General features: G+C 41.3%; 1 protein-coding gene across 2 annotated transcripts in view; it reads right to left on the reverse strand.

Annotated features, from left to right (window-relative positions):
* Positions 1–24,594, reverse strand: part of CDAN1 (codanin 1) — a 35,054-nt gene that overhangs the window by 5,859 nt on the left and 4,601 nt on the right. Inside the window, exons 3-27 of one of the 2 annotated variants that reach the window (XM_079308012.1) lie at positions 24,032–24,253; positions 21,204–21,397; positions 20,687–20,806; positions 19,748–19,826; positions 19,237–19,357; positions 18,147–18,256; positions 17,366–17,455; positions 16,265–16,340; positions 14,140–14,348; positions 13,382–13,496; positions 12,514–12,657; positions 11,743–11,909; positions 11,100–11,181; positions 10,336–10,425; positions 9,236–9,290; positions 8,478–8,611; positions 7,686–7,789; positions 6,051–6,200; positions 5,573–5,636; positions 5,006–5,084; positions 3,868–4,025; positions 2,815–2,922; positions 2,383–2,446; positions 1,074–1,276; positions 251–358 (exon numbers count right to left, since the gene is read on the reverse strand). In XM_079308012.1, the coding sequence (XP_079164138.1) occupies positions 251–358; positions 1,074–1,276; positions 2,383–2,446; positions 2,815–2,922; positions 3,868–4,025; positions 5,006–5,084; positions 5,573–5,636; positions 6,051–6,200; positions 7,686–7,789; positions 8,478–8,611; positions 9,236–9,290; positions 10,336–10,425; positions 11,100–11,181; positions 11,743–11,909; positions 12,514–12,657; positions 13,382–13,496; positions 14,140–14,348; positions 16,265–16,340; positions 17,366–17,455; positions 18,147–18,256; positions 19,237–19,357; positions 19,748–19,826; positions 20,687–20,806; positions 21,204–21,397; positions 24,032–24,253 (3,046 nt within the window). Of the gene's footprint in view, positions 1–250; positions 359–1,073; positions 1,277–2,382; positions 2,447–2,814; positions 2,923–3,867; positions 4,026–5,005; positions 5,085–5,572; positions 5,637–6,050; positions 6,201–7,685; positions 7,790–8,477; positions 8,612–9,235; positions 9,291–10,335; positions 10,426–11,099; positions 11,182–11,742; positions 11,910–12,513; positions 12,658–13,381; positions 13,497–14,139; positions 14,349–16,264; positions 16,341–17,365; positions 17,456–18,146; positions 18,257–19,236; positions 19,358–19,747; positions 19,827–20,686; positions 20,807–21,203; positions 21,398–24,031; positions 24,257–24,594 lie in introns of both variants that reach the window. The other variant, XM_079308011.1, reaches the window with a different exon arrangement.

The raw sequence follows: 24,594 nt of genomic DNA on the forward strand, positions 1-24,594 counted from the left end.
AACTGTTTACAATTTTCTTGGAAATGTTTCCACGGCATGGGCAATGTTGGATTCACACAAGTATAGCTTTCAGCCAAACACTAGCAACAGAAACAAGCTTGTTGGAAAACAGTCCTTCCTTTGCATTAAGCAGGAAAACAGATGGGAAGGTTATGGGACTTATCTATATGAAATAGAAATAAAAGGATTGTCTGTTCATATAGCTTTACTTTTTATTTCACTTATTGTTCATGCACATCTAATTACTTACTGAGGGCCAAGGGAGCTCTTCAAGGCTATGCAGGCAACTCTGTATTTCACTAGTTCTCATTAGTTCATGTTCTGTAAGACCATGAAGCAAGAATAGGAACAAATCCCACTGCACAAGAGAAGAAAATATCAACAACTCAAAAAAAAATGGATTTTGTGCTTGTTTCTTCACCCATGTATAATTTTATAACACTTTTCTTTGTGGATCAGAACGTGGAGAAAAGGAGCAAGCACATTATCTATCTGTGTGTGACAATGAGGACAAGAGCAACATCCAAAATGAGTGAACAGAATTCCTTTAGTTGCATTGTATTGATTATTGATCGTATCCTGTCATGAAGCCTCAAAATTCTGAGTTTATAAACACACCAAGAATTTATTTCCTGCCTGATCAAGATTAGTGTGAAAAATTATTCATTTGACTTCTGAAATAAGCTGGGTTTAGCCTGAAACTAAACAGGGCGATTTGCAGCTTTTGTTGGGGTGCTTGTAACAGCAACAGGCACATAGAATTGCAAGCTGATAAAAGACACAAGAATGCAACTGATGACAGCCAGTGTGTCCAGTCCTTGCAACATCCCAGGCCAAATGGGCCATCTTGCCATTGGCTCCTAACCAAAACTGCCTTCCCCAGAGCCCCCCAGGCAGGCACCAACCCCTGAGAAGCCCTGTATACACCCCTCTCCTTCACTGCCCTGCAGGAACAAGGCCAGCAGTGGCCAAACCTCACTGGCCTCAGTCACACGAGCCACCAGTGAGCACTGCGGGCTGGCAGAATTCCTACACCAGTGCCAGCCAGCTCCACACATCACAGTGAGCCTCACCTCTCTCTGCTTAGCTTCTGTCAGATAACCAATGTTCCTCTTGCTGAAGATCAGCTGCACAGGCACAGATGTCCCAAAGTCCTCCTTCCAGATGGAGAACAGCAGTTTTAGGAGGCCAGAGGTGGGGTCGTTCTTTCCACGCAGCCTCTCATGGCTCTTCTCTGGGGATTTGATCCCAACACTCAGAGGAACACGACCTGAAACTAAAAAAAGCATGAAAAATGAACTCCCATAGCTGCATCATTTCCTTTTACAGTCATCATCTTGGTTCAGCAGCACATTTAGGGAGTACAAACCAGTGAAACTAAGAGGACTGGAGTTTGGAAATAAAGAAAATTATGAGCTTTGAAACTATACAGACAGTATGACATAGGGAGAGATTTACATCTCAGACAAAAAACACCAATTGGTTGGAATATGGCCCTGAAAGTCAGCCTAATATTTAGTCAAAGAGAACCTAAGTGTTAGAGAAGAGTAACACATTAAAGAGTTAAACATTTAAGTCTATAGACAGACTGAACAGTTGCCCATAGTTTAGACTACAGGCAGAGTTACATGACTTCACACAAGTGAAAGTAAAGTTGAACAGTGTTTAACTGCAGATGAATATAAACAGAAGATACCAGTTCTTCCTTGGTACAGTCTAATGGAACAGGACAGCTTGACACTGCTGACCCCAGAATAAATTTCAAAATATACAGATGTGAACTGCCTTCTGAAGAAACAAATTATGCATAAAACTTCTAAAGGTGGTTCTAAACCCATGAAATTAGAAGGCTGTTCATGAAGAAAACACCTGCATTGAGATCATAAGTTCCTGCTCAGAGAAAAACAGAGCAAGAGAACATCAGAGCAAGAGAAAAAAAAAACGAACTGAAAATGTTCACAGGAATCACAATACACAGAAAACAAGTTACTTAAATTCTTTCCAAAAAAAAAAGCCATAAAACATAATTTAATGGAAAAGGCCCTTCCTTTTACGAAAAATAGCCCAACTCAACCACAATTTTTCATAGGCAGAAATACTGGAAAACATCCCATATTTAACTGATGGTGTCAATAAACGTAAAACAACAGAGATGTGAAACAGATCAGAGGGGTGGTTAGTCACTGTACAATCCTGTTTTGCAGAATGTAAGAGGGAATAAGAGCTACCACCCAAATTGAAAGAAAAAAATCTGCAGACTCACTGACACCAAAGAGAATTAAATATCCATGAGCTCTAAACACTTAAATGTCTGACCTCAAGGATCTAAGAGAACTGTAATAACAGATTTCAGTCTTAAATAGCTTATCATAACTCACTTACCCAGCAAAGAAGCCAATTCAACCGTGCACTTGGCCAGCTGCTGCTCTGCTGTGGGACACATGAACTGGAAAACACAAAAAAAAAGCTCTATTTTTTCTCCATACAGGAGACTGGACAAAACAGGCTTCAAAAGGGATAAAAAAATCTGAGAAGAGCAGGCAATTTAGCAGCAAGAAGCACAGAGGTATAATAAGGAGACCACTAAAGACTGAAAGGTCATATATAAAAAGGGGATTCACAAAGGCAAACTGAAGTAACAAGCAGATTTACACAGCATAAAAAAATGCAGTGCAACATTGCACATATGAGCTCAAATAAAAGCCCCTCAACTGAACTCAGCCGTGAGACAAGGCAAATTAAAAAGCTTAGAGATATCAAGACAGCCCAAAGTGACTCAAAGGGGGTTTTTTTTTGCATTTTTACATTTTTTACCTTTCTGCATCGAAGTGTCTGACTCAACCTTCCCAGCAAGCACTCCAGCCACACGTAGTCAACCACTTCACCCTCCTCCCGTGGGCCCACAGCAACACAGAGCACATACTTGAAGAGAAAGACAACAGTAGCACACACATTAGTATCCTGCTCTTCCACAAACAGATCCTTGGACCTGTGACAGAGCAGTTCATAAATAGTTCTTGGGCCCTCATCAAAACCAGAACCTAAGTTAGTATATACATTTAATAAGACTGATTGAAGCTGATTTTTCACAACCTTATCAAGATCTCATTTTCTAGCACAGTTCTCACTAATGTTATTAAGTAAAATTCAATGATGGCAATAAATTCATCTTTCTTACAAGTACTAGCACTGAAAGCTCTAGATAAATTTGACAGCACAGCAAGCAAGTTCAGGGTAGAAATGCTACAGAAATCCAGAGCCCTCTGATATTGTCAGGGAAGCTTCAGTGCTGACCCAGAGGTTGCCTCACACAACTTACTCTCCTTTTTTTTTTATTTTAGTACAAGCAAGAAAGAATTAAAGGACGTGAACTCATTTTCACACAACTGCTGGGAAAGCAATGACACTGATAACCAGCATTACTCATCTGTCAAGCAGACAAACAGCTGCAAAACACATAGGCAGAATACATAATGGTAAAAAAGTGTTCAGAATTATTTTCTTTATGGGGTACACAGGTTAAATGATTGTAAAATTGAGCACAATACCATGGTGTCCACACTGTGGTTTCCATCCTACTCATATCAAAAAGGCCACACTTGCCATGCTACCTGAAATCCTGTATTTGAGACAGCACACCTAACAGGGAACTGTCATCTAGACACAGCAAGCAGGGGTTAAAAAAACCTGAGAACTTTCCATCTGCTTCCTAAGCACTCCCCACAGCCACCTCCTCAGAAACAGAACATTCTCTTAAAAAAACCCCAAACAAACAAACAAAACCCCACAAAATAACAATAAAAACACACCACAAAAAATACCAATGTTAAAAACAGAAAGGCAAGCCAGGAAGTGAATACTGTGTACCTTAATCTCATTGATCATCTGGGAGGGAAATGGAGCACAGTGCTGACAGCCTGGAGGACAGTCCCTTCTCAACTCCAGAGCATCCACACCTGGCAAGGGAAATCCTGGGACTTTCAGCATTCTGTTGAAGGTTGCTTTCACTTCCCTTTTGATGAGTGCTATGGAGAATAGACAACAAATCCTGCCTGCTTTAGTTTTTGTCTCCACTGAAGCAGAGGTTCAATTCCAAACACTCTTAGCCTATCATTCCAAGGGCCACAGCAAATAAGGAAAAAAGACAGTTTACATTTTTGAGCCCCTCTCTCTGACCCCCCTCTATATTTGACATGCAGAGGCAGATGTGGAGAGGGTGTGCTAACCCACAGCTGTAGAAGGCAGCCAACCATCACTGCCAGGTACCAATGGCAACTCAACTTACTTCCCATAAAAATATTTCCATGGGTTTAACACAGTAGCTAAGCCAGAAGGTAATGCCAAAGTAGAAAGCTGATTCAGTGTGATCATACCAGCTCAACAACTCTGCCCATAAAGGCCATATGTCTTCTACCAAAATATATTCTGATCACCATCCAAAACACTAAACTCCTGTGGCTGCAAATGGTACTTGGACATTCTTCCCCAGCCTTTTGGAACAACCTCTTGAAAAATCAGGTTTTCAGAGACTCTGAAGAGTTGCCAGAGCAGTATTACAGAATAAAAGGACAATATTTACCTTCAGCCTACAGAAAACACACCCAGTCCCAGAAATGTTTGTTTCACAGGTTTCAGAAGCACTCTGTGAACCACAAGGTGGTTTGAGAGAGCAGTTGTTTGTATACACTGGAAGTGCTAAGACAACTTCAGCCAAGATGACATTTCCAGAAGAATTTCCACAGCTTTTACTCTCACCATCATACAAGACTCCATAGCTAAAAATCACTACCATGGGCCAAGCCCAAAAGATCCCCAAAGAGGGTACCTAGAGCTAGAAATCATTCCTATTATTCCAAAAAAAAGGAGGGACAGAACAACTGCATACTTTCCACTAGAAGAAAAACAAGTAGGACCAAGTACTTAATAACAGGGTCTGTCCCTTGACCTCAGAAAAAACAATATAATGCACAGGTTAGAAGCCCCAGTTCAAGGTAAAAAGACTCACCTGCAATGTTGGCAGAGAGCCAGCCACAGGCTTTCTCAGTAGCCAGTTCCACAGCAATGCTTTCTGCACTACTTAAAACCTTTACAGGGATGATAACAGATGATAGATTTACTGTCAGTTACAGCACTGCAGTCAGTGAAAATTTAGAAAGAAGTCTAGAGGAAAAAAAGCTTAATTTTGGAATGCAACAATTAAACTGAGCACCATTTCCTCTATGGAAACTGCTGGTTTGAGCAATACAACTGACTCGTTTCGATTTTCCAAACCTCATCAACTCTTGTGGAAGTTGATGCTAAAACAAATGCACTATCACTGCAAGATAAATGCAATTTATATAACATTCTAGCCTCATTAGTCAGCTATGAGCTGGAGTATCACTTTACCCAGAATGTGCAGGCAGCCCAGCAGAAGTGACTCTCCTTAGCTATCTTTCAGTCCTCCCATGAGGCCATTAATCCATTCACCTGACCTGAGCTATTAAGGGAGAAGTGAAGCAGCAATGGGAAAAATGCTAATGATCCAGACTTAAAGTCAAGGCTTTTAATAAGTTTTAGGGAAAATACATACTGCTGCAGATGTCTCTTCTGGCAACAACACCCTTACTGCCTCAGGACCTTTTTTCTTGCAAAATCTGCAAGAAAAAGAAAGAAAGAAAGTGTGCCACGGGATTAGTCTAAGTTCTTGGACAACACTCTTAGGTTCATTATGTAGCAATGTAATAAATCAGACTAAAAGAACAAGACAAGGAAAGGGCAATTACAAGCAACTAAGCTGCAATATCAATTTTCCAAAGAGGGGAAATACAATAGCTGCAGGGGATGTCTGTTTGGAGTTGGATGCAGAAGGACACACAGCACTTTATTATCTCTCACAAACACAGTATTAATTGGCTGGAGGCACAGCAGACACTCACCATAAGAAGAGCAGAGGGCATGGTTTGTAATTACCAGAACCTGAGCGTGATAGGCCAAGCTAAATTAGGCTTATAGATTCTGATGTAAGAAGACATGGGAAGGCACAAGTTTAAATAACTTTTCCTCCTTACTCTCTGCCTTTGATGAGTGCCTGGGCCCCTTCCTCATACAGATGAGTGCACACCTCTTCAAGCAGTTTGTCATGATTAACATCCTCCTCCTTCACTTTATCTTGCAACATGGCTTCAGCCCTCTGAACTAGCTCTGCTACCAGCGTTGCCCTGCAACAAAACCAAGCACAATCAGGCAGACTGAAAACAATACAAGAAACAGAGCACACTAGCTGTACCCAGCTCTTCTCCCCAGTTTAGGGGGATACCCATCTCAAATGCAATAAGTCACTCTGCTAAAAACAAATCAATTGTGCTGCATTTAGTACTGTATCAGCTCCTTGTTCTGTATGTATGGAAGGAAACAGCAATGAAGACACCAAAATAGTACTAAAACTCAGGAGTCAAAAGCCTTTAGGTTTTACTAAAAACTTATTTGGTAACAGGTCTCCTTTCTGGCAGCAATACCCTTGTATGCTCAATTGATAGTTCAGAAGCTCATATTGATAGCTCAGAAGTTCAAAGGTGTCAGCAGCCCATTACAACCACCATTCCTCAGGGGCTGATAACATTTAATGGCTTCAGCAAACTGCACAGCAGAACAGTGCAAACTCTGAGGAAGGTTGTGAGCTGGAGGGCAGGGCTGCCACACAGGAGGGCTGTGAAAGGAGGGAGAAATGGGCTGGCTGTGCAGCTGTACAGGCTGGGGTCTACTGGCTACAGAGCAGCTCTGCAGAAAGCTGGATTCCCAGGGATTCCCAGAACAATAGGTGAGTGAGTTAGGAGTGTCCAAAGAAAGCCAACCTTATACTGGGCTGACAATACCAACAGTGCAGCCAGCAAGGCAAGGGAAGTTAGTGCTTCCCTCATCACTGTGAGGCTGCATCTGGAATAGTGTGTCCAGCTTTGGGATCTCAGGACAAGAAAGCCATTGACAATTTGAGTAACTGTAGGAGAAAAGAAAAAAAATATTAAAATAGCTGGGATGCTGGAGCACACACCTACGAGGAGTCAGTTTCACCTAGCCTGGAGAAAAGAAAAAGCTGAAGGGAGAAGGCAAAGTTGCAGAGAAGACAGAATAAGACTTCCAGGAAGAGCACTTCTAAAGATTGACAGGAATATGCACAAGCTGGAACAATGGATATTCTGACAGAATATAAGGAAACATTTTTCACAAAGCCTGGGAAGATTAAGCATTGGAACATAGTAGAAAGAGGCTGGCTGAATCCTCATTCTTAAGAGATGGAAACTTTTCCAACTGGAAATGGTGCCAATAAATGTAACCTGAAAGCTGGGCCTTCTTTGAGCAGGAGTTTGGATCAAGTGACCTCCAGATGTCATTTCTGATACGAGATTTTCTTATCATTAGCAAGAATGTTCTGAACATTAAGAAGCTATAAAGCCTCAACACTGCACTACATTCACACACAAAGTGTCCCAAATTGTATTCCCCTCCTCTCTAGATCCCTTCATAAATTCCCCTTTACAATGGCAGATGTTATTGGTCACAGTCTTACACAGCCTTGATGCTCTGCTATACAGCACACCCCAGGGAAGCTTCTCTACCCCACATATGCATGTTTAAAGGATCATCTCTTTGCCTAATTATAATGTCAAGTTACTTCTTAAGCCACAGAACAGGTGACCAACACTTACTTGATGTGCTTAACACAGTTGGATCCCACCCTCTCTGCCACAAATTCCACTGTTCTCCGTAGGGAAGGAGGCTGGTTGTGGAAAAAGGCCTGTTCCAAATCTACCTGTTCAACAGAAAGCACTACAATTGATTAAAGCACTCCTCCAAATCCTCCCCTCACCAACACAGGAATTGACAGAACTACCATCTGGAGATGTATTAAAAAACAATTTGCCTCCACAAAACCTTCTGCTACTGTAGCACTCATCATCCCAGTTTTATTCCCTATTCCCTTCTAACCATTTAACCCATTATCAGGGTTTCTGAAGCTACAAAAAATCTCTAAAGGAAATGGGAGAGTTGTGACAGTGTTTACTAGCAGTAAGTAAGTCACCACACAGGGCTTGTTTTGGGAAGGACAAGCTCTTTTAGTTACAGGCTGGTAATCCTCTAGGCTCCTACACAGGTTTTTCTTCCAGTGGAAAGCACAGCTACAATCTAACCAAAACAAAGTATGAGAAACACACCAATATTCTATCTTAAAGAAGAGGGAAACAGATAACTAAGAGTAGTTGTTCCAGTTGCAAGAATGTTTACTGAGGTTATCTGGATTTCAGCACCCACACTGTATCCCAGCCATATGACTATAACAGAAAAACAGGGAGTGAGGATACCTGACTGTTAAACACAATGTTCCCCCTGCCAGTAGGTCCATTCTTTCCTTGGCATTAAGAGACCACTGTATAATCCTACACTCACACAAGCAAATTTCTCCTGCCCTATTTCCCCTTGTGACTCCATAGTTTCATTACCTGCAGTTTCTGCTGTGTGACAGAAGCCTTGGGTGCTAAGGACTCTGCAGCTGTGGGAGTGATTTTCCTTATAAAACCACCATTTTTTCCTCCACTACCAGCCACAAAAGAGGCAAGTAGTTTACGCAGTTCACCTGTACAGGAAGACATGAAAAGCAATCATCAACCTCATAAGCAAGGAGAAAAAAAACCCTGATATCAAATCTCAAGAAAGGGAATTTCACTTTTCCAGTCCTGTTCCCAGAGCAGATTCTCTCAGCTTCTACAAAAGCAGAAGCTTCAGTAAAGCAGAGGGGACATCCCAGACATATAACTGACAGGGCACAGCAAGGCTCTGAAAAGAGGAAGCTTCTGAAAGCCCCCTAGCACATGGGACTTGTTCAGACAGATGAAGGAGCAGTTAATTTTTATGCATTCCTTTTTAGTGTGGCAAGCAAGAACTATAAAGTCTAGAAGGACAATAAGGCAAGCAGTGCTTTCCCTGCCCCTCCAGATTCAAGCTGTGTGGATCAATTATCCTGACATATAACCTGAGTCCCCCAGCTTCACCAGGTACTATCCACAGCTGCAGGAGCTTCTGCAATACAGCTCCTTATCAAGGTTCTTGCATACACAACTGAGACCTTAAGTTGTGAGAAGGAGTAAGAAAGATCCAAGGACTTACAGTAGCAAACAGCAAATATAAACAACTGACTAAATAAAAGTAAATACGTACTAATATGTTTTATGCATATAGCAAAAATAAGTGAAATACTCACCGAGATAGGGACAGCAGGTATAAAGTAACTGTTGATCCACCAAGGGTACAAAGTCCTGGTGAGAAAATGAAGGAAATGCTGAAAGGATACCACACAAAAGAAACAGTCTTCAAGTCAGAAATCTCATACATGCAGTCACAGGCAGGTTTCAGGGCTATCTTTTCACTAAAACAATAGCTGGATTCCAAATACACAGTAAAATTATGAACTTTGCAGCCCAAGTGTTCAGTCCAGCCCTGCAACACAGAATGAGCTGCTCTTCATTTTATTAATGTAGCTCAGCCTTTGCCCCTTACCACTACCAAAGCCCAGCTGAAAGCAGGGTTAAAGTAGGGAACCAAGACTGTTGCTGCAGCTTCTATTCATAAGGAAGAAACCTTTCCATGGAGGAAAATAAATAAGGTACATCTGCTATGCATTACACCAAGTGCCTTCATCCAGACTCACTGGGACATCACACTGTGGAGAAATGTCACCTCAGTATTAGCACAGGCAGGCCCATGGGAGGAACAGGAATTTCAGATCCCATCCACCAAGGCAATGTATCTTAGCATCCATACCCCTTTTCCACAGGATAACATATATCCCCTTGCATGTCTAGGAATTATCTGAAACACTGCACATGCAGAGTCCTCACTCCTTTCCTGCTTGCTCATATAATTTTCAGTTCAGCCACCCTTTATCATGACACTAGAAAACAAGTGACCTCACAAACAGCAACCTTGTTCTTACAGTCCCATCTTTCTATTTCTGTTCACCACTACTTTTGCTTATTTCTAGGAAGGGTTCTATCAGCTCACCTTGCAGGAAAACAGCACATGATCCTCCAGCATAACTTGGCACCTGTTCTGCAAATTATTGCAGCAGGTGAGATGACTCCTGCCTGACAGAAAACCCAGAGCTGTAACACAGAGTTCACAACCCATAACACAGTTGCAATTGAGGCACTTGGACAAACTGGGCATCACATCCACTGGTCTCCATATACTCAGTGCAGCTGCCCTGAAGCCAAGTTCCTGATAAAATCTTACAGCTCCTGAGGAAGTGGTAGGTCCATCTTCCCCCACAGATTCAGAATACATGCTGCTGCACTAACTCACCAAAGCCTGAGTGGACGTCACAGTATCCATCACAAATCTCTCCTGCCTGTCATGAGTAGTAAAAAACAACTCTTCAGGGACTGATGGAACCTGAAACAAAAACCCAGCAGTTGCAACCCAAGAGGCAGTCAGTAACTTCTATCATTTCTGATAACAGGACAGTAAAATCTCACCACCTTGCCACCCACAAAAGAGAACCCCAGCACTAAGGATCCTCTTGCCCTGAGGAGAACTTTTCATAAAATTAAAGACTAACTTTGATCACAGCAACAAAAACCTTCCTTACCCTCCCCATAACAGCATCTTTCACATCTCCAACAGGCTCCTGCTAAAGTAGTTACCTTGCTTACAGCTGGAGGCACAAAGAATTTTAGAAGTCCACATACACCATCCCTCTATCAGACAATAAATTCCCCAGTAATTCAAGGCTGACAGCTAGCACACCATCTTTGTGACAGGAGCTTCCAGTTCTAAAAGGAATCAGCTGTCAATTTTCTTATTTGGTTGCAGATTAGTAACTACAGAATGTGTTTCAGATGCAATTACAATTCATAATGGAAAAAAATTGTTGCTTCACACAACTCCATTGAAGGAAAATAATTCTCCACTAAAATATAGATATTGTTTAAACCTCACACCAGTGTAAAAAACCCGCAATAAAACAACAACTTAATTGCTTTAATTCATTTCAGTACTATTTTGGATTGAGTTCTGTGCCCTGCTTTTTCTTCAGAGAAGAGTTACATGCACACAGGAGACTCTACCTGAAAAAGCCAACCCAGAACTGCAAGGATCAGCAGTTTGTTCAGGAAGCTCATCTCCTTGTCTTCAGAAAGGACCATTGACCTGTCATGCAGCAGAAGCAGCAAGAGAGAGTGTCAGTTTTCAGCAGGTCAATTTTCATTAAGGAAAACATTCCCAAACCATTCACTTACCAATTACACTATCACCATGAACACATTCCTTGCATATCTGCCTAAAGAGAGTGAGATCTACTTTTTTTGTATGTACCTGCATAAAATCCTGTCTTAAGTCTACACTAGACAAGCCATTCTCTAGAATGTGCTTCAAATTTTCCTCATGTATATAGGAAAGAAAACTAGAAGATTATTTAGGCATGGGAAACCTTGTAGGTTTAAGGTCAAAATTCAAGCTGCAGCTTGAAAGTCAATCCCAGCTGCAGATGTAGAGTGATCAAATGGGATTTAAAGATTTTATTTACTTAATAAAATATGCATATATACATATTTGAGTCAAGTATTAAACCCCAAGTTTAGGCTGTGCTCTCTTTGCAGCTTTATGTAAGATAAAAAGTACACATGATTTGCACCACCAAAAAAAAAATAAAAATAAAAATCAAACATTCACTGAAAAGTTCTTTACAGATATAGTTTCCCAGGCTCTTACCTGTATACCTGCAGCAAGAGACCAAACACTTTCCTGTAATAATCAAGGAAAGGAGCAACATGATCCACAAGAGAAAGGTATTCCACAATCCAAGGAATAGTGAGGATAGAACGTTGGTCCCGAATAGATTGTCTCAGAAGTTTTAATATATCCAGTACAGGCAGGGTCTTAAAGGACAAGAGAAGTTAAACCAGTGGCTTGAAGTTATCTTTTGATACTTATAGAAAAACTTAAATCTGCATTTTGACTTTTCTTTCTAGGATTTCATCTTCTGTACTGGTGACTTCTGGCTAATGAAAACACTTCTTTGCCCATGACCAGAGGTAAAAAAAAAATTATGACTGCAACCAAAGGTCCCACTGGGGCTTTCAAATGCAAGGCTAAAAGCCTGACTATGTAAAAAGTGGAGTCGAGGTCTAATGCTTCCATTCAGTGACACACTGCTGGGAGATGGGTGCAAAACTAACACAACCAATCCTGATAGCTGGATTTTATGCTATAAATATAAGTTGTCTTAGCTAGGTGAAAGTTTTGGTATGACAGACCCAGATTAGCACCTTACCATTGCAGCACTGCTCCCTCTTTTCAAGGTTACACAAAGTCTGTTTTCCTTTGTTCCCAACCCCAGAATATGCAGCAGGGACACGGGACCATGCAGCACCATCCCAGGAACCACTGGCTCACTTTGAAAGTGCATGACTACCCAAAATGCTCCTGGGGCTAGAAACAGTGCCTGCCAAGAGAAAGGCAATGCAATGCTGGGTTTCTAACCTGGTTTCTCAACTCCAGTGCAGAGTCCTGCAAGTCTCCAGCTGGCTGCTCCGCAGTGCGGTAGGGCAGGAAAACAATAAAGCCCAGGAACTTGGCGAGGAGCCGGAGACTCAGCAGGGCCACGCTGAAACGCTTCTTCTCATCCTAAAATGAAGAAAAGCAAGCTGAAGCAGTGCTCCCCTACACTGGCAGAGCAAATGCCTATGCTCAACTTCCACTCCCTTCATGTAAAAGAGGAGCTAGATCACTGCTTTTAATAAAGGTAAGTTTCCAAAACCCTTGTTTAGCAAGTATTTTAAATTGCTTCTGTCTCCATTGCTTCACTTCTTCATAAGAAGAAATTATTCAAAAGCTTTCAATGAGAGGCAGAGCTGATCTCCCATTGCCTCCTTTACAGCACTACTACCCTGCAAGTCCCAAGAACCTTTGGCTAGAAGCTGTGATACCTCTGATATGCACACTTGAGTGAAGAAACACCTGTATACCTATGAACAGGGATGACTACAAATTCAATGTAACTAAAATCTTTCTACATGGAAAAGTAACAAGGAACTTACTGCAATGGGGTGCCACAATTGGACTTGGTTATTTCATTGACCTAACACAGGTCATAACAACCTAAAGAGGAGACTTTCACAACCATTGTGCACTCATGACAGTTCCATGAAGCACCCAAAAGTATGCAAGCAAGTGGCAAGGGGATCAGACAAATAAGCAAATTGCAGAGTTATGACAAAACCAAACTAAGAAGCTCTTGTCCTGTAAATACAGTGGTGGAAGCTCTAAGCAACTCAATCAAGCCAGTAATTGACTACTGGAACAACTCAGAGAAATTCCTGACAGATGTTTTTGCACAAAGCAAGCCTACCTGTTCCTCCATATCTGTTTCCCCATCACTGTGGTCATGCTCCACCAGAGTAAGGCCATTCAATTCAAGTATCTTCAGGCACAGACTATCCACCAGGTGCTGATTGAACTGGTAACTTCAGCAAAAGATGATGATGAGTCAGACTGGGCTGAAAACAGCAGTAAAACCTCAACTAACACACTGCAAAACTTTAAGCTTGTCTTGTGAGTTGTAAAAAGCACTAGCAGACATACAAGACATACAGACAGACATACAGACAGACAGATAAGAAAGCAAGAGAGGATTTAGGATTGACTGAACACATTTATTTCCACTCTTCTTTTGTACTTTTTCAGAGATGGTATGTAACAAGTCTCAGAATAAAGATAATAAAATTGATTTGCCAAAGGAGGAATCTATAAAACATCTGAATTTAAGATTAAAATCTCCCATAGATGACAATTCCCCCATGCTGTGAATTGTGAAAAACTTATTAAACAAAACCATAAACTTGGTTTCATCCTGTACACCTCAGCTTCATGCACTGTCACACAAGAAGCATTTGTTCAGTCATGTGTCCTTGCTAGGTAGCACTGCATGCCTTGGCATTAGGAAATACTGACAGCTCCAAGAAAATATTGTGGGTTTAGAGAAGAAAAATCATTCCTGTATAATCTAGTCCCAATCTTTCTGGACAACTTCCTGCTGTAAGGGAAACATGCTGGTGCTTCCACAGCCCACACATCTCACAGAGGAAGCAGCCAGCACAGGCTGCTCACCTTCCAGCACTGAGGATGAAGTCCCTGAAGAACTGTTGGCACCCTGGGAACGAAGGGGGTGGACAAGGCCCTCTGATGCTCTGAGGAACAACAAATCTTTCCTGCAGCCTCTTCAGACGGCTCAGATTATCAGAACCCAGCATATTAAGGACATCCTGGTCTGGAGTGTCTCCCAAGCTTGCACCACCACCGACAGGACCTTTGCACATCTGTAGGAAACAGAAAGAGTAGCAAGGTGGAATATTTGTAACAAGGCATCACTCACTTTATCTCTCATGCAGCATATTTGCCTTTCCTCACAAGACTGCTTTTGCAGTAATCCAAGCATGATCTTTCTGGCACCCACATACAGAACAACTCTTTCCCATGCCAAAACATACTACCCACCTTGGCCATAAACAGCCTAGAGGTCTTGTGAGATGAAATTCCAATCCTACACATCTACCTAGGGCATATCTAGCATATGTGGATGTGTGGAGAGAATACCTATCACTCTCATGATCTTCATGAGCCACTCAGTAGGATTTTTAGCTCAGTCTCCAAGGCCCATGATGCTGCACTTCACTCCTTAAATAGAATTTAAAAATTAATGCCCCATTGCCTCAAACACTCAGATATATCTCAAGACTCAAAAAATTACACAACTACAAAACTGTTTAGAAGGGGCCTCTTGGATCATGTAATCCAACCTGCTTGTTCAGTCAGGGTCAGCCTCACGACCTGTCAGTAAACACTACTGAGAAAAATCTCACTCCCTCTTCTTCATTCCCTCCCAGCAGGTACCTATAACAGGCTAAGCCAGCCTGAGGCCTTCTCTTCCCCATGCTGAACACTCCCAGCTCTCAGCTTCTTCTCTTATAAAAAAATGGCCCTGATCTGATCCTGCTCTAGTAAGTCTGTATCTTTCTTTCTTTGTGCTGGTGAGCCCAAGAGTGGACACAGCATTCCAGACATTACCTAGCAAATGCTCAGCAACACAAAAAGACAACTGCATGTTCCTACACCTAAGTCATGATAGTTTTAATGGGAGAGATCATAATAAAAAGGAACATTCAAGAATGTCTACCAAGTGAGCAAGCAGTAGATCTATTTATTTCAAACAGAGCATCCTCCTTCCCCAAGGGAACATCTTGCTACACTTCTGTACCAAAAAATGATCAGGTCTTGATACAAGTCCTCAGTCTCAGTTCATTTCTGCATGAGTATTGTAATACACACAAGATTCTGCAAATCACTTTCCAGACAGACACATTGGATCCACTGAAGACACCTGAAGACACCCAATTACCAGCTTAGATCATTGGCTACCCTTGTGAGATCCTGCAGTCTTCGTTAAGAAGGCACAGATACAAAGGAGAAATACAGCATCCAGCACTAATTAAACCCCATTGATGCAACAAAGTTAATCTTGCCTCTTGCCCACAATTTCCATGAACACACCCATACAATCAGACAGGACACTGATGCAAACTCAGACCTGACACTAGAGGAATTTACAACAGTCCAACAGCTTGAAACTTTCTGGCAATGTGTGTGGGCTAATACTCAAGGTGATGTTTTGTGGCTGTTTTGCTCTCCAAAGCCCACCAGTAAGCCAGGCATTTACAGAGAATACAGTGACTCTTCTCCTCCTTCAATTCTTTATTTACAATGAAGTCAGATGATGCTTGAAATTGGCCAAAACTCCCCCTCTAAATTACACCAGCAATACTGTACCAAAATCAGCCTGCTGAGTGTTACACAGAAGAACCAGAGATTTTTTGCACTCATGCTACTAACAAGCATAACTGGGAACCTCTGCACTTCACAAGCATCAAAATACATCCCCAAAATTTGCAGAAACGGTAACTATTCTAAAATTAGAAGGTCAAAGTAAATAACCATGAAGAATGAATGCTTACAGCTCATGATATCCTCAGTGTGCCTTATGATTTAAAGAGACCTCATAGGTAATTTATCACTGATTATTTCTGAGGAAGGAAGGAAACTCCCATCCTGAAAACTTGTGTCTCCCCAAAAAAGGAAAATCTCCAAGCAGCTTACAAGACATGTCTTGTTTCTCAGGCCAAGGAAGGACCAAACCAGCTTTGATGTGTGCAGGCATTGAACAACCCAAGTCATTTACCTGGATAAGCTGTTTCTGAAAGAGCCTGGCAAAACGGCTGTGGTTGCAGGTTGCAGACAGGTGAGCCATCATGGCCCTGGGAAGGAAAACGTTATCAAATTCTGACTGGAACTTTGAAGTGCAAAAACAGTTTTCTAACCACAAACAATACCAAAAGCATAAAAAGCCTACTTTTAAGAAATCAGTCTCCAAAAGCCATTGAAAAAAAGCAGTATCTTTATAACCCAGTTTCCCAAGCACTGAGCCCCACCTGCTGCTGACATGGAAACAAAAATTCTCCCTGAGCACCTGCAGAGTAAACATAGCTCTAGAGATAAAAAGAATCTCTTCCTTTCCTTCAATAAACTCATTCAGCTCCCACTCTTCCCTGCTCAGAACAGTAAGTTGAGAGTTCACACATATGGGAGGAAGGAAACAGCAAAAGTGCTACTTCTGATGCCCCAAAATTTCTCAGTTTAAGCCTCAGCCTTGTTTTGCTCTAGTGGTGAAAAGCCACCTACATACATGTTACTGGAGTAGGCTGGTGGTTGAGACTAACACAGAAACCCACAAGGCAACTGCTTTCAATGCTATAATAGTTTCTTTTTATATATTGCATTTTGATAAAGCAATACATGAATAAAATAGTCTGCTTTCCACAGAAACACTTGTCTCATTTTCAGAGCCAATGCACTAGATTCCCTGAAATAATTAGAAGGGTTAACAGCATCTGAACACATAACACACTTGTGCTCACACTTAAGAGGAGTCAGACATGGGAAAACATGACATGCACACACAAGTGTTGACAATAATAATGTTCAGACAACAACACTGGTTTTGAGAGTAGCTCTTCCTGTGATTTTGAAAGGGAAAAAGCAACATCAAGACTGATCAAATCAGGCCCTTGCCACTTATGGCTTGTTTCTTTAAGATAATATTAGATACTTTTAAACTGAGAAGCAAGTGTACATGGGCCATCTCCTCCAAGCAGCACACAGCCCCCTACAGATCAGTGTAGAAGACCAGGCAAAACATGGAACAAAGGATGGCAAGTGCAGTATGCTGCACCAGCAAATCAGCTACATCAAACAGCTAGCTGAAGTTGCATAAGACCCCTACCTGATCTTGCTGCCCAGAACTCTTTCAAAGTCCCAGACAGTTTTCTCATGGTTATCCTCCCATTCACGCAGAAGTTCATAAAATATATCCCTGTGAACCAAGATATTTAAAGGAATGAATTCATACTCTTCAAAATTTGAAGCAACAACTGAATATTAATTATTCCAAAGCTCCCCAGCAAGAATCTATCTCAGATTAAATAACTCCAGCCTCCAAGCATTCAGATACCTTTCAAAAACTCATAAATGTTAGCAGTACTTCAGTGAGTTTCCATTTTTCCATGTCTTTGACAGCAAGTGCTTAAGCTTGTTATGCCAAATCTATGATAGAATGACCAAAACAGCCATTACCAGACAGACATAGTGAAGACTGAGAGGCAGGAAAGAATAAGCCACATGAAGTAATACCTATGAGAAAAAGAAAAGGACCAAGACAACTCATCATCCTGCCCTCACCCTGTCTGCAAGCATGGAGGGAGGCAGCAGGAAGAATAAAAGCATACCAGATTTATATGCAGAAGCAATCCAGTAGGGAGATACACTGTCATTATCAGAAGTCTCATTAACTCCTGAAGAACTCCTGTTCTTCTCTAAAGACATTAACCATTTAGCTCCTGCAGTCAATATGGACAAAGACTTCTTTTTTGCTTAATTAGTGCAAAAAAATTCAAGATTTTTTTTCTGCAGCATGTAACATACATGAGACATTGTTAATATCCTTTATTCACAATCATGCAAAAGTTACACCCTCTGAGCATCTAGGAAAAGTAGAAGAAACTTACCTCTGTTTCTTAAACACTTGAAATGCTCTGTCACTGGGAAAGTTAGAACGATTATCTGTTTCTGGCTGAAAAGAAACAGACTGCACAGAGCATGGCAGCAGAAGAGACACCTGTTAAAAATATAAAGGCAGCCATTAAGCCAATGGAAGTCCTAAATAATCTGAGACCCAGAAAATAGCAGGGAAAAGGCATAACAAGGAAACAAGTATCACTAGCCTAGTTCAGACATGCTATTTCCCAACTGCTAAAAACACCAACAGTTTACAATTTACATTAGGGGACAGAGTCATTCAACATTAGGAGAGAAAGTATCTGCCCTCCTTAAATCTCTGCTGAACAGATTGCAACCAGTATAGATACAGTGTGGAAAGACCCACAAACAGTTGAGGCATACCTTCAATACAGGGCTTGAGAAAATTCAGGATCCTGGCTGGCAATTTCTGCTACCTTACTCTTTCTCCAATTAAAAAGCCTGTTCTTCAAGTAAGAAGACCTTCATTAACAACTTTAACACTCAGCTACTGACATGTCCCAGTCTCAGTACACTGTCCTTTCTTTGCCAAGAGTAATTTCCATTTTTAAAAGATGGATGAAATGAGATACAAAATACATTTTTACCATTCAATTTCTACCAACCAAACTGGATCCCTAACCCAGCTGATCACAAGAGGGAACCATTTTTCTCAGTCTGGATTGTCTGCTGTGAAATGCTGTTTGCCTAAAAGGAGATCATATCTAGAAAGAAATCCACATCTTTGAAACTATCTTCTGACATTGCACCTAACTAATCAATCTCCTGGGATCCATGTTTATTAGGTGAGAATTCCAAAAGCAAAACTTGACCCTATCAAAGTCTCTGACTGAGGTGAGGGCCTGGCAAAACACAAGGCTAGCCAGCAGTGATTCATAGCTAACAATCACTGGACCCAGCAACTCACTCATCCACTGACAAGGAAAACAAAGTAGCTTTTAGACAGTTTCTAAAGACAACACAACAATACAAAGTAGAAGGAATGAGATCTAACATCAAATAAAAGAACAACAACACGAAGGCTTGAAGCAATGTCACTTGGGGTCTGCCAATTTTTACCTTGGCTGTGCTGCTTTCATAAGCCTGTCTGAGCCTCTTGTGCAAGGTGGGAGAAAACGATGCAATCCGTTCATTTTCGGCCAAAAGTTTCAGCATTCCCTTTTCTAAATGGGAAATAATTCTGCCAAGGTAACAGGGATAAAACTCAGAGAGACAGACAGACATAAACAACACATAATCCCTTCTAAAGAAGTGCTTATGCTTACGTTTTAGGATGCTGCCAAGAGTCCTAAACAACATGTACCCAGCAGGAAATCCTACTGGTGTCTGTATTGGTTATCATTCTCATCTCATGACCTTCCTATTCTTGCACAATTACAACAAAGTTCAGTGGAGAGATTCAGTGCAAGGAAACCCACAGACATTTAAATCCAGGTCAAGTTCTATGTTTTGAAGAAAAAGTAACAACTTTATGCCTGTAACTGGTAAAGTTCTAAAACCCAAGCCCACTTGCTTAATCCCATACACAACTGCAGACACAAGCAGATGGAAAAAGAATTCAAGAACTCACTCATATTGATAATCCAAGACTCGAACAGCAAAATAAACACAGTTGTGCACACTTTCAAAATGCTGTCTCCCTGACACATCTAAGGGTGAAAAAGAAACATGAGACAACAATGTAACATTTATAAACTAAAGGACCAACAACTAGCTTTAAAGGAAAGTAGGAACTGACATATCCAAAAATAATCTTCCAGACCCCTATTCAATTTTCAGAAGTTTCCATTCCCTATCCTTCCTATATTAAAGAAAACTGTATTGTTTAATGTGTATAGGAAAGAAAATACTTTCTCAGTGTTCTGAACAACAGTAAGCAGATACAGGACAGGAAAAGTAGATCAACTGCAAACAATCATAAAATGGTGTTCCCACAGCTGAAGATTTCATGTTCCTAATCTCAACCCTAAGAATGAGCATCAAAACAAAGGTCAGTCAAATTGAGGCATATAGGGTGGAGGAGGATGTGGTGGGTTTCATCCTAAAGCCACTCTCTTGATAGTAATATCCATATCAAAGTACAAATTGCATCAAGTTTAAGGCTGAATTTCCCAAAAACCAAATGCAACAATATGGCTGGATCCTGACCCAGATCCAAACCTGAAGCTTAATAAACACATAGCAGGTCAACAGCACATTTGAGTTGCAGGATTGATGGAGAAGCAACTCGAGCACATCTGTCCTACTATCTGAAAGTCAGTGTTAGGAAGTAGCTACAGTAAATCTCACACAATAGCACATAACTAGATTCAAACAATATCTAACAACCCCAGTCTATCCTACTGTGGAAGCACATCCCATACATGCATGACTTTTGTCACCATCTCAGATGAGTCCCACAGTGGTAATAAAGCATTTTTATGTAATTTAAGAATACAGTCCAACCTACTCTACAATACTTTATCATTCTATGGAAGCAACTTTCTTTCCCTTCATTACTACTGCTTACCTCTATTTCTTTCACTGATTTCAGGGTCACTATCCCCATCTTCTGCAGTAGAAGTGCCTTTAGATGTCAACAGTTGCAGAACAAAAAACAGTTCCAGAAAAATATTTGGTACCAGGTTTTCTGGGAGAGAGTAATTGAGATGTTAAAGGTGGATTATTCAATACTGTCCTGCTTTAATACACAAAGGTAAAAAGCTAGATTCTCATTCTGTGGTAGTCAGCAAAGAACTCTCTCCCCACAACACAATCACAGTGCAGATCAGCACGAGAAAGATGTGTTAGTCTGGTTTCAGATGGCACATACAACTTCAGACCACTGCAGCTCAGAGTATTGCATCAGACTCACCTCCTTCCCCAAACTTGTACTAACTAAGTTGGCTTAGTGTATTTTTCTAGATGTCATTTGTCTTCATGCTATAACTATCCCACAGCTTCCCCTTCCCATCTATCTCCCTCTCACAACACATGCAAGTTCAAAGCTCAAAGAAAGGTCAGCCTCACACCCTCTGTGTCCTCACCTGCTATACACGATGAATAGAGCTGTGCCAGACACTCCAGCTGTTTCCTGCAGGAAACCTTAGCAGGATTTGCACAGGTCACCAGGTGGCTTTCAGCAGGAAGGCTAGCACTGCGAGTGTAGCTAGGCTTAGTTGGAGTACCAGGATCAAAAGATATCCCTGCAGGAGAAGATGCCTGGTGCAGCAATTTGCATCTGAAATTCAAGAGCAGCAACAGAGCCATGTGACTGAGGATGATCTACAGCAGCCATGCAGCCAGATGAGCTCTTTTCTTCCAGTGCAGCATGAAGGAAATCCTGCAAACTGTGTCATTTGCACTGACTAAAGCAGTTTTTAGTATGACAGTAATTCAAGTCATCTTTGTCTTACTGAGAATAGTTCTTGGGTTTAGCAACCCCAAGTCTACAAATCCCATTCAAATTCCAGCTCTGTTAAAACAGTGCAGCACTTTGACCAAGTTAACCAACTAACCTATATTATTGCTTCTCTCCTCTGAACTGGCATTTGTTAAGGACAGGGAATCTGTTAGAGACCATGTCCTAAAAATCTTCTTTGCATGTGCAATTTCTAACAGCTAGACATTTTAAAAGATCTATATAAATAAGGTTCACATCCATCCCTTTGGTACAGATGTAAAGTAGTGACACTGAGAAGACCCAACACCACTTAAGTGGAAAGGCAATGCAACAGCTGATGAGATCCTGTACTGGCAAGTTAAACAGAAGGAACAACAGAAGGAACAATGTAGCAATGTATTTGAATAGGTTAGGCCATAGTTTATACCAGGTGCACCAGTCGAGCCATTTTTAGCTGTTTTTCTGCTGTTTTATCAAACACTCTGGAATTCATCAAGACTACTGAAACATAAATGTTGCTAAATTGGGAGAGAAGAAGCTGAGAAACAGAATACCAAGATTAGAAGATCCAGGATCAAGGTGGGCAGTGAAGCACTGGACTGTAACCAATCACATTTCCTGCAAGGTGCCTGCAGAGCTTGTGGACAAGAAAGAGGCACCAATCAAAAAATGTGTGATCACATGGACAGTAGTTTTAGAATGTATAAGGTGAAAGGTAAACAATAAATCTGCTTCTGCATAGTCACACTGGCTAGTTGTTCAGAAATCCTGAGTTCCTGCAAACTACTTTGACTTCTGGATTCTAAATCAACAACAATCATTCAGTTAAATACTCAGACATGGTACAAAACTGTGTCTAGAGAGGTCATCCAAAATGCAACACCAGAGTAGCAGACATAACACACATGAGACACAGGACACAAGGCAGTAACAGCAATATCAAAAGATTGCCAAAGATTTCAATGGAATATTTACACTTGGAACATCACACTGTATCTTGCACACCGTCTCAAAACTGAATGATTTAAGTCACTTTAAGGACTCTGGGAAGTCAGAAACATTTTTAGCTGCAGTTAAGAACTTTTTCTACTGGCCTGTTTCTAGAAGAACTGCTGTGATGAAGAACAACTGCTTCCAAGATGGAAGTAGAAAGATTACCAACAGCTTCCCTGCAATGAACATAATCAACCAACTGAAGAAAATTATTCATTAAGTACTTTGTGATCCCACCCAAGGGATGAGACCACCATTAAGTACTTTGTGACCTTACCCAAGGCAAGGTTCCAATAAAGCACTTCTGCCTCAGTGTTGTCATCTACCTCAGGATGAATTCACCTTTTGCCCTTGCTCAGAGGTACCCAGCTGGCTGAACACTGCCTTACTTCTGTACCTCACATCACCACCACTGCTGAGGACACAACAGCAACTCCCAGCCTTCAAGTATTATGGGTCAGATGAGAATGTCACTTCATGGGCAAGATCCAGCCCACCACATTCTGCTATTTCCCTGACCTCAGCTGATACACACTATTGGGCCATTTCAGGTACAATTCAGACTGGAATAGGTGCTAGACTAAAGTGCAGAGAAGCAGGTTTAAATCCTGAGCAGTTCTGCCACAGGTTCAGTACAAGCAGTAATTCATTAGACTCTACTGGATGTGTTTCAGCCAGTTCTGGTCCCACTGAAGTGAACTGCAAAACTTAGCAGGAAAAGAGTCACACCCATGTGTCCTGAGGAGTTTCCCCAAGAATAAAACTCACAAAGAACAGCAAGAGTTCTGTCAGCAATTATAAACAATAATCAATAGTGCAAACTACTGCACTTTGGTTTATTTCTAAGAATCAATCCTCACAAACTAACGGTGATATCATTGTACAAGCAAAGAAAGTCACACACTAATCAAACAGCAGAGACAGAATTAGAAGCTAGAATTCACCTCATCTGACAGCAATTTTCAACAGATAACTGCAGTAATAATCTTTAAAGCAGAATCTCAAGTGCCCACGTTCTGTTTTCTCTGACTGCAAGCTTCTGTTAGTCTACCTACCTTGCAAGACCATTAACACTTTCCATACATTCACATCACTAACTCATTTTCTCCAAAACAATGTGCCTTGGTGTAACCTTCAAATACAGTCTAATTACATCCAATTGCTTCACTTGTGCAATCTAAGGAAAGAAGCACAGGAGACAGCCACACACACAAGTCCATGAAGAGGAAATCTCATAAAAGCAGTGATGATTGACCACACTTTTGAGGTGAGGGTCACTGTTCGAGTCAGCACACCTCTAAAATGGCAAACATGAGCTACATGCATCAATATCCTAGTCTGATACCACAGACACACTTGGCTTATCTGTTTTGGATATTCTTCTGTAATTTTCACTTTGTCCTGGCCGTGCCCTCTCCTGGCTACTGGCCAGAGCCAGGACACAAGGGAATTAAGAATCTCAGACTGCTCAGACTGTACCGTTCTTTCTTCAGCATCTCCCTCTCCTCTTGAAGGCTGTTGCTTATCCCAGATGAGAGGTTTCCCTCCTGGACAGCAGTAAAGGCCTCAGGGCTGGACCCAGCTGACCAGTGAGCAGCTGGAGACCGGCTGACAGGTGTAGAAGTGAAGCAGGTCTTTGGTTTGGAGAGCGGCCGCTCAGCACTCACAGGGGTTGGGTTGATGCGCCTCGAGGGTTTGCTTCTGCTGAAAAAAAAGAGAAGCAATCCCACTAAAGTCAAGCTAAACAACAGCAAAATATTTAGGTCTCAAGACAGATGTGCAAACAACTCTTCAAGAGGAACCTAATGCTAAAAGAAAATGGATATTGAGGTGGGATATTGAATTTCTAAATTGTACCTACAGTCATAAATGTTATTATGTCACTGAAAAAAAAGGCCATGGAGATATAGCCTGCTAAAAACAGCCTGCTGAACCTGTAGCAAAATTAATTATCAAATATCAAGCCACCTAACAGATTATACAGTGTCACACAACTCTTTCAAATGTTTCCAATTTAAAAAGACATGATATGTCACATTATA

This window comes from Erithacus rubecula (assembly GCF_903797595.1).
Source record: "Erithacus rubecula genome assembly, chromosome: 6".
NCBI classification, from domain to species: Eukaryota; Metazoa; Chordata; class Aves; order Passeriformes; family Muscicapidae; genus Erithacus; species Erithacus rubecula.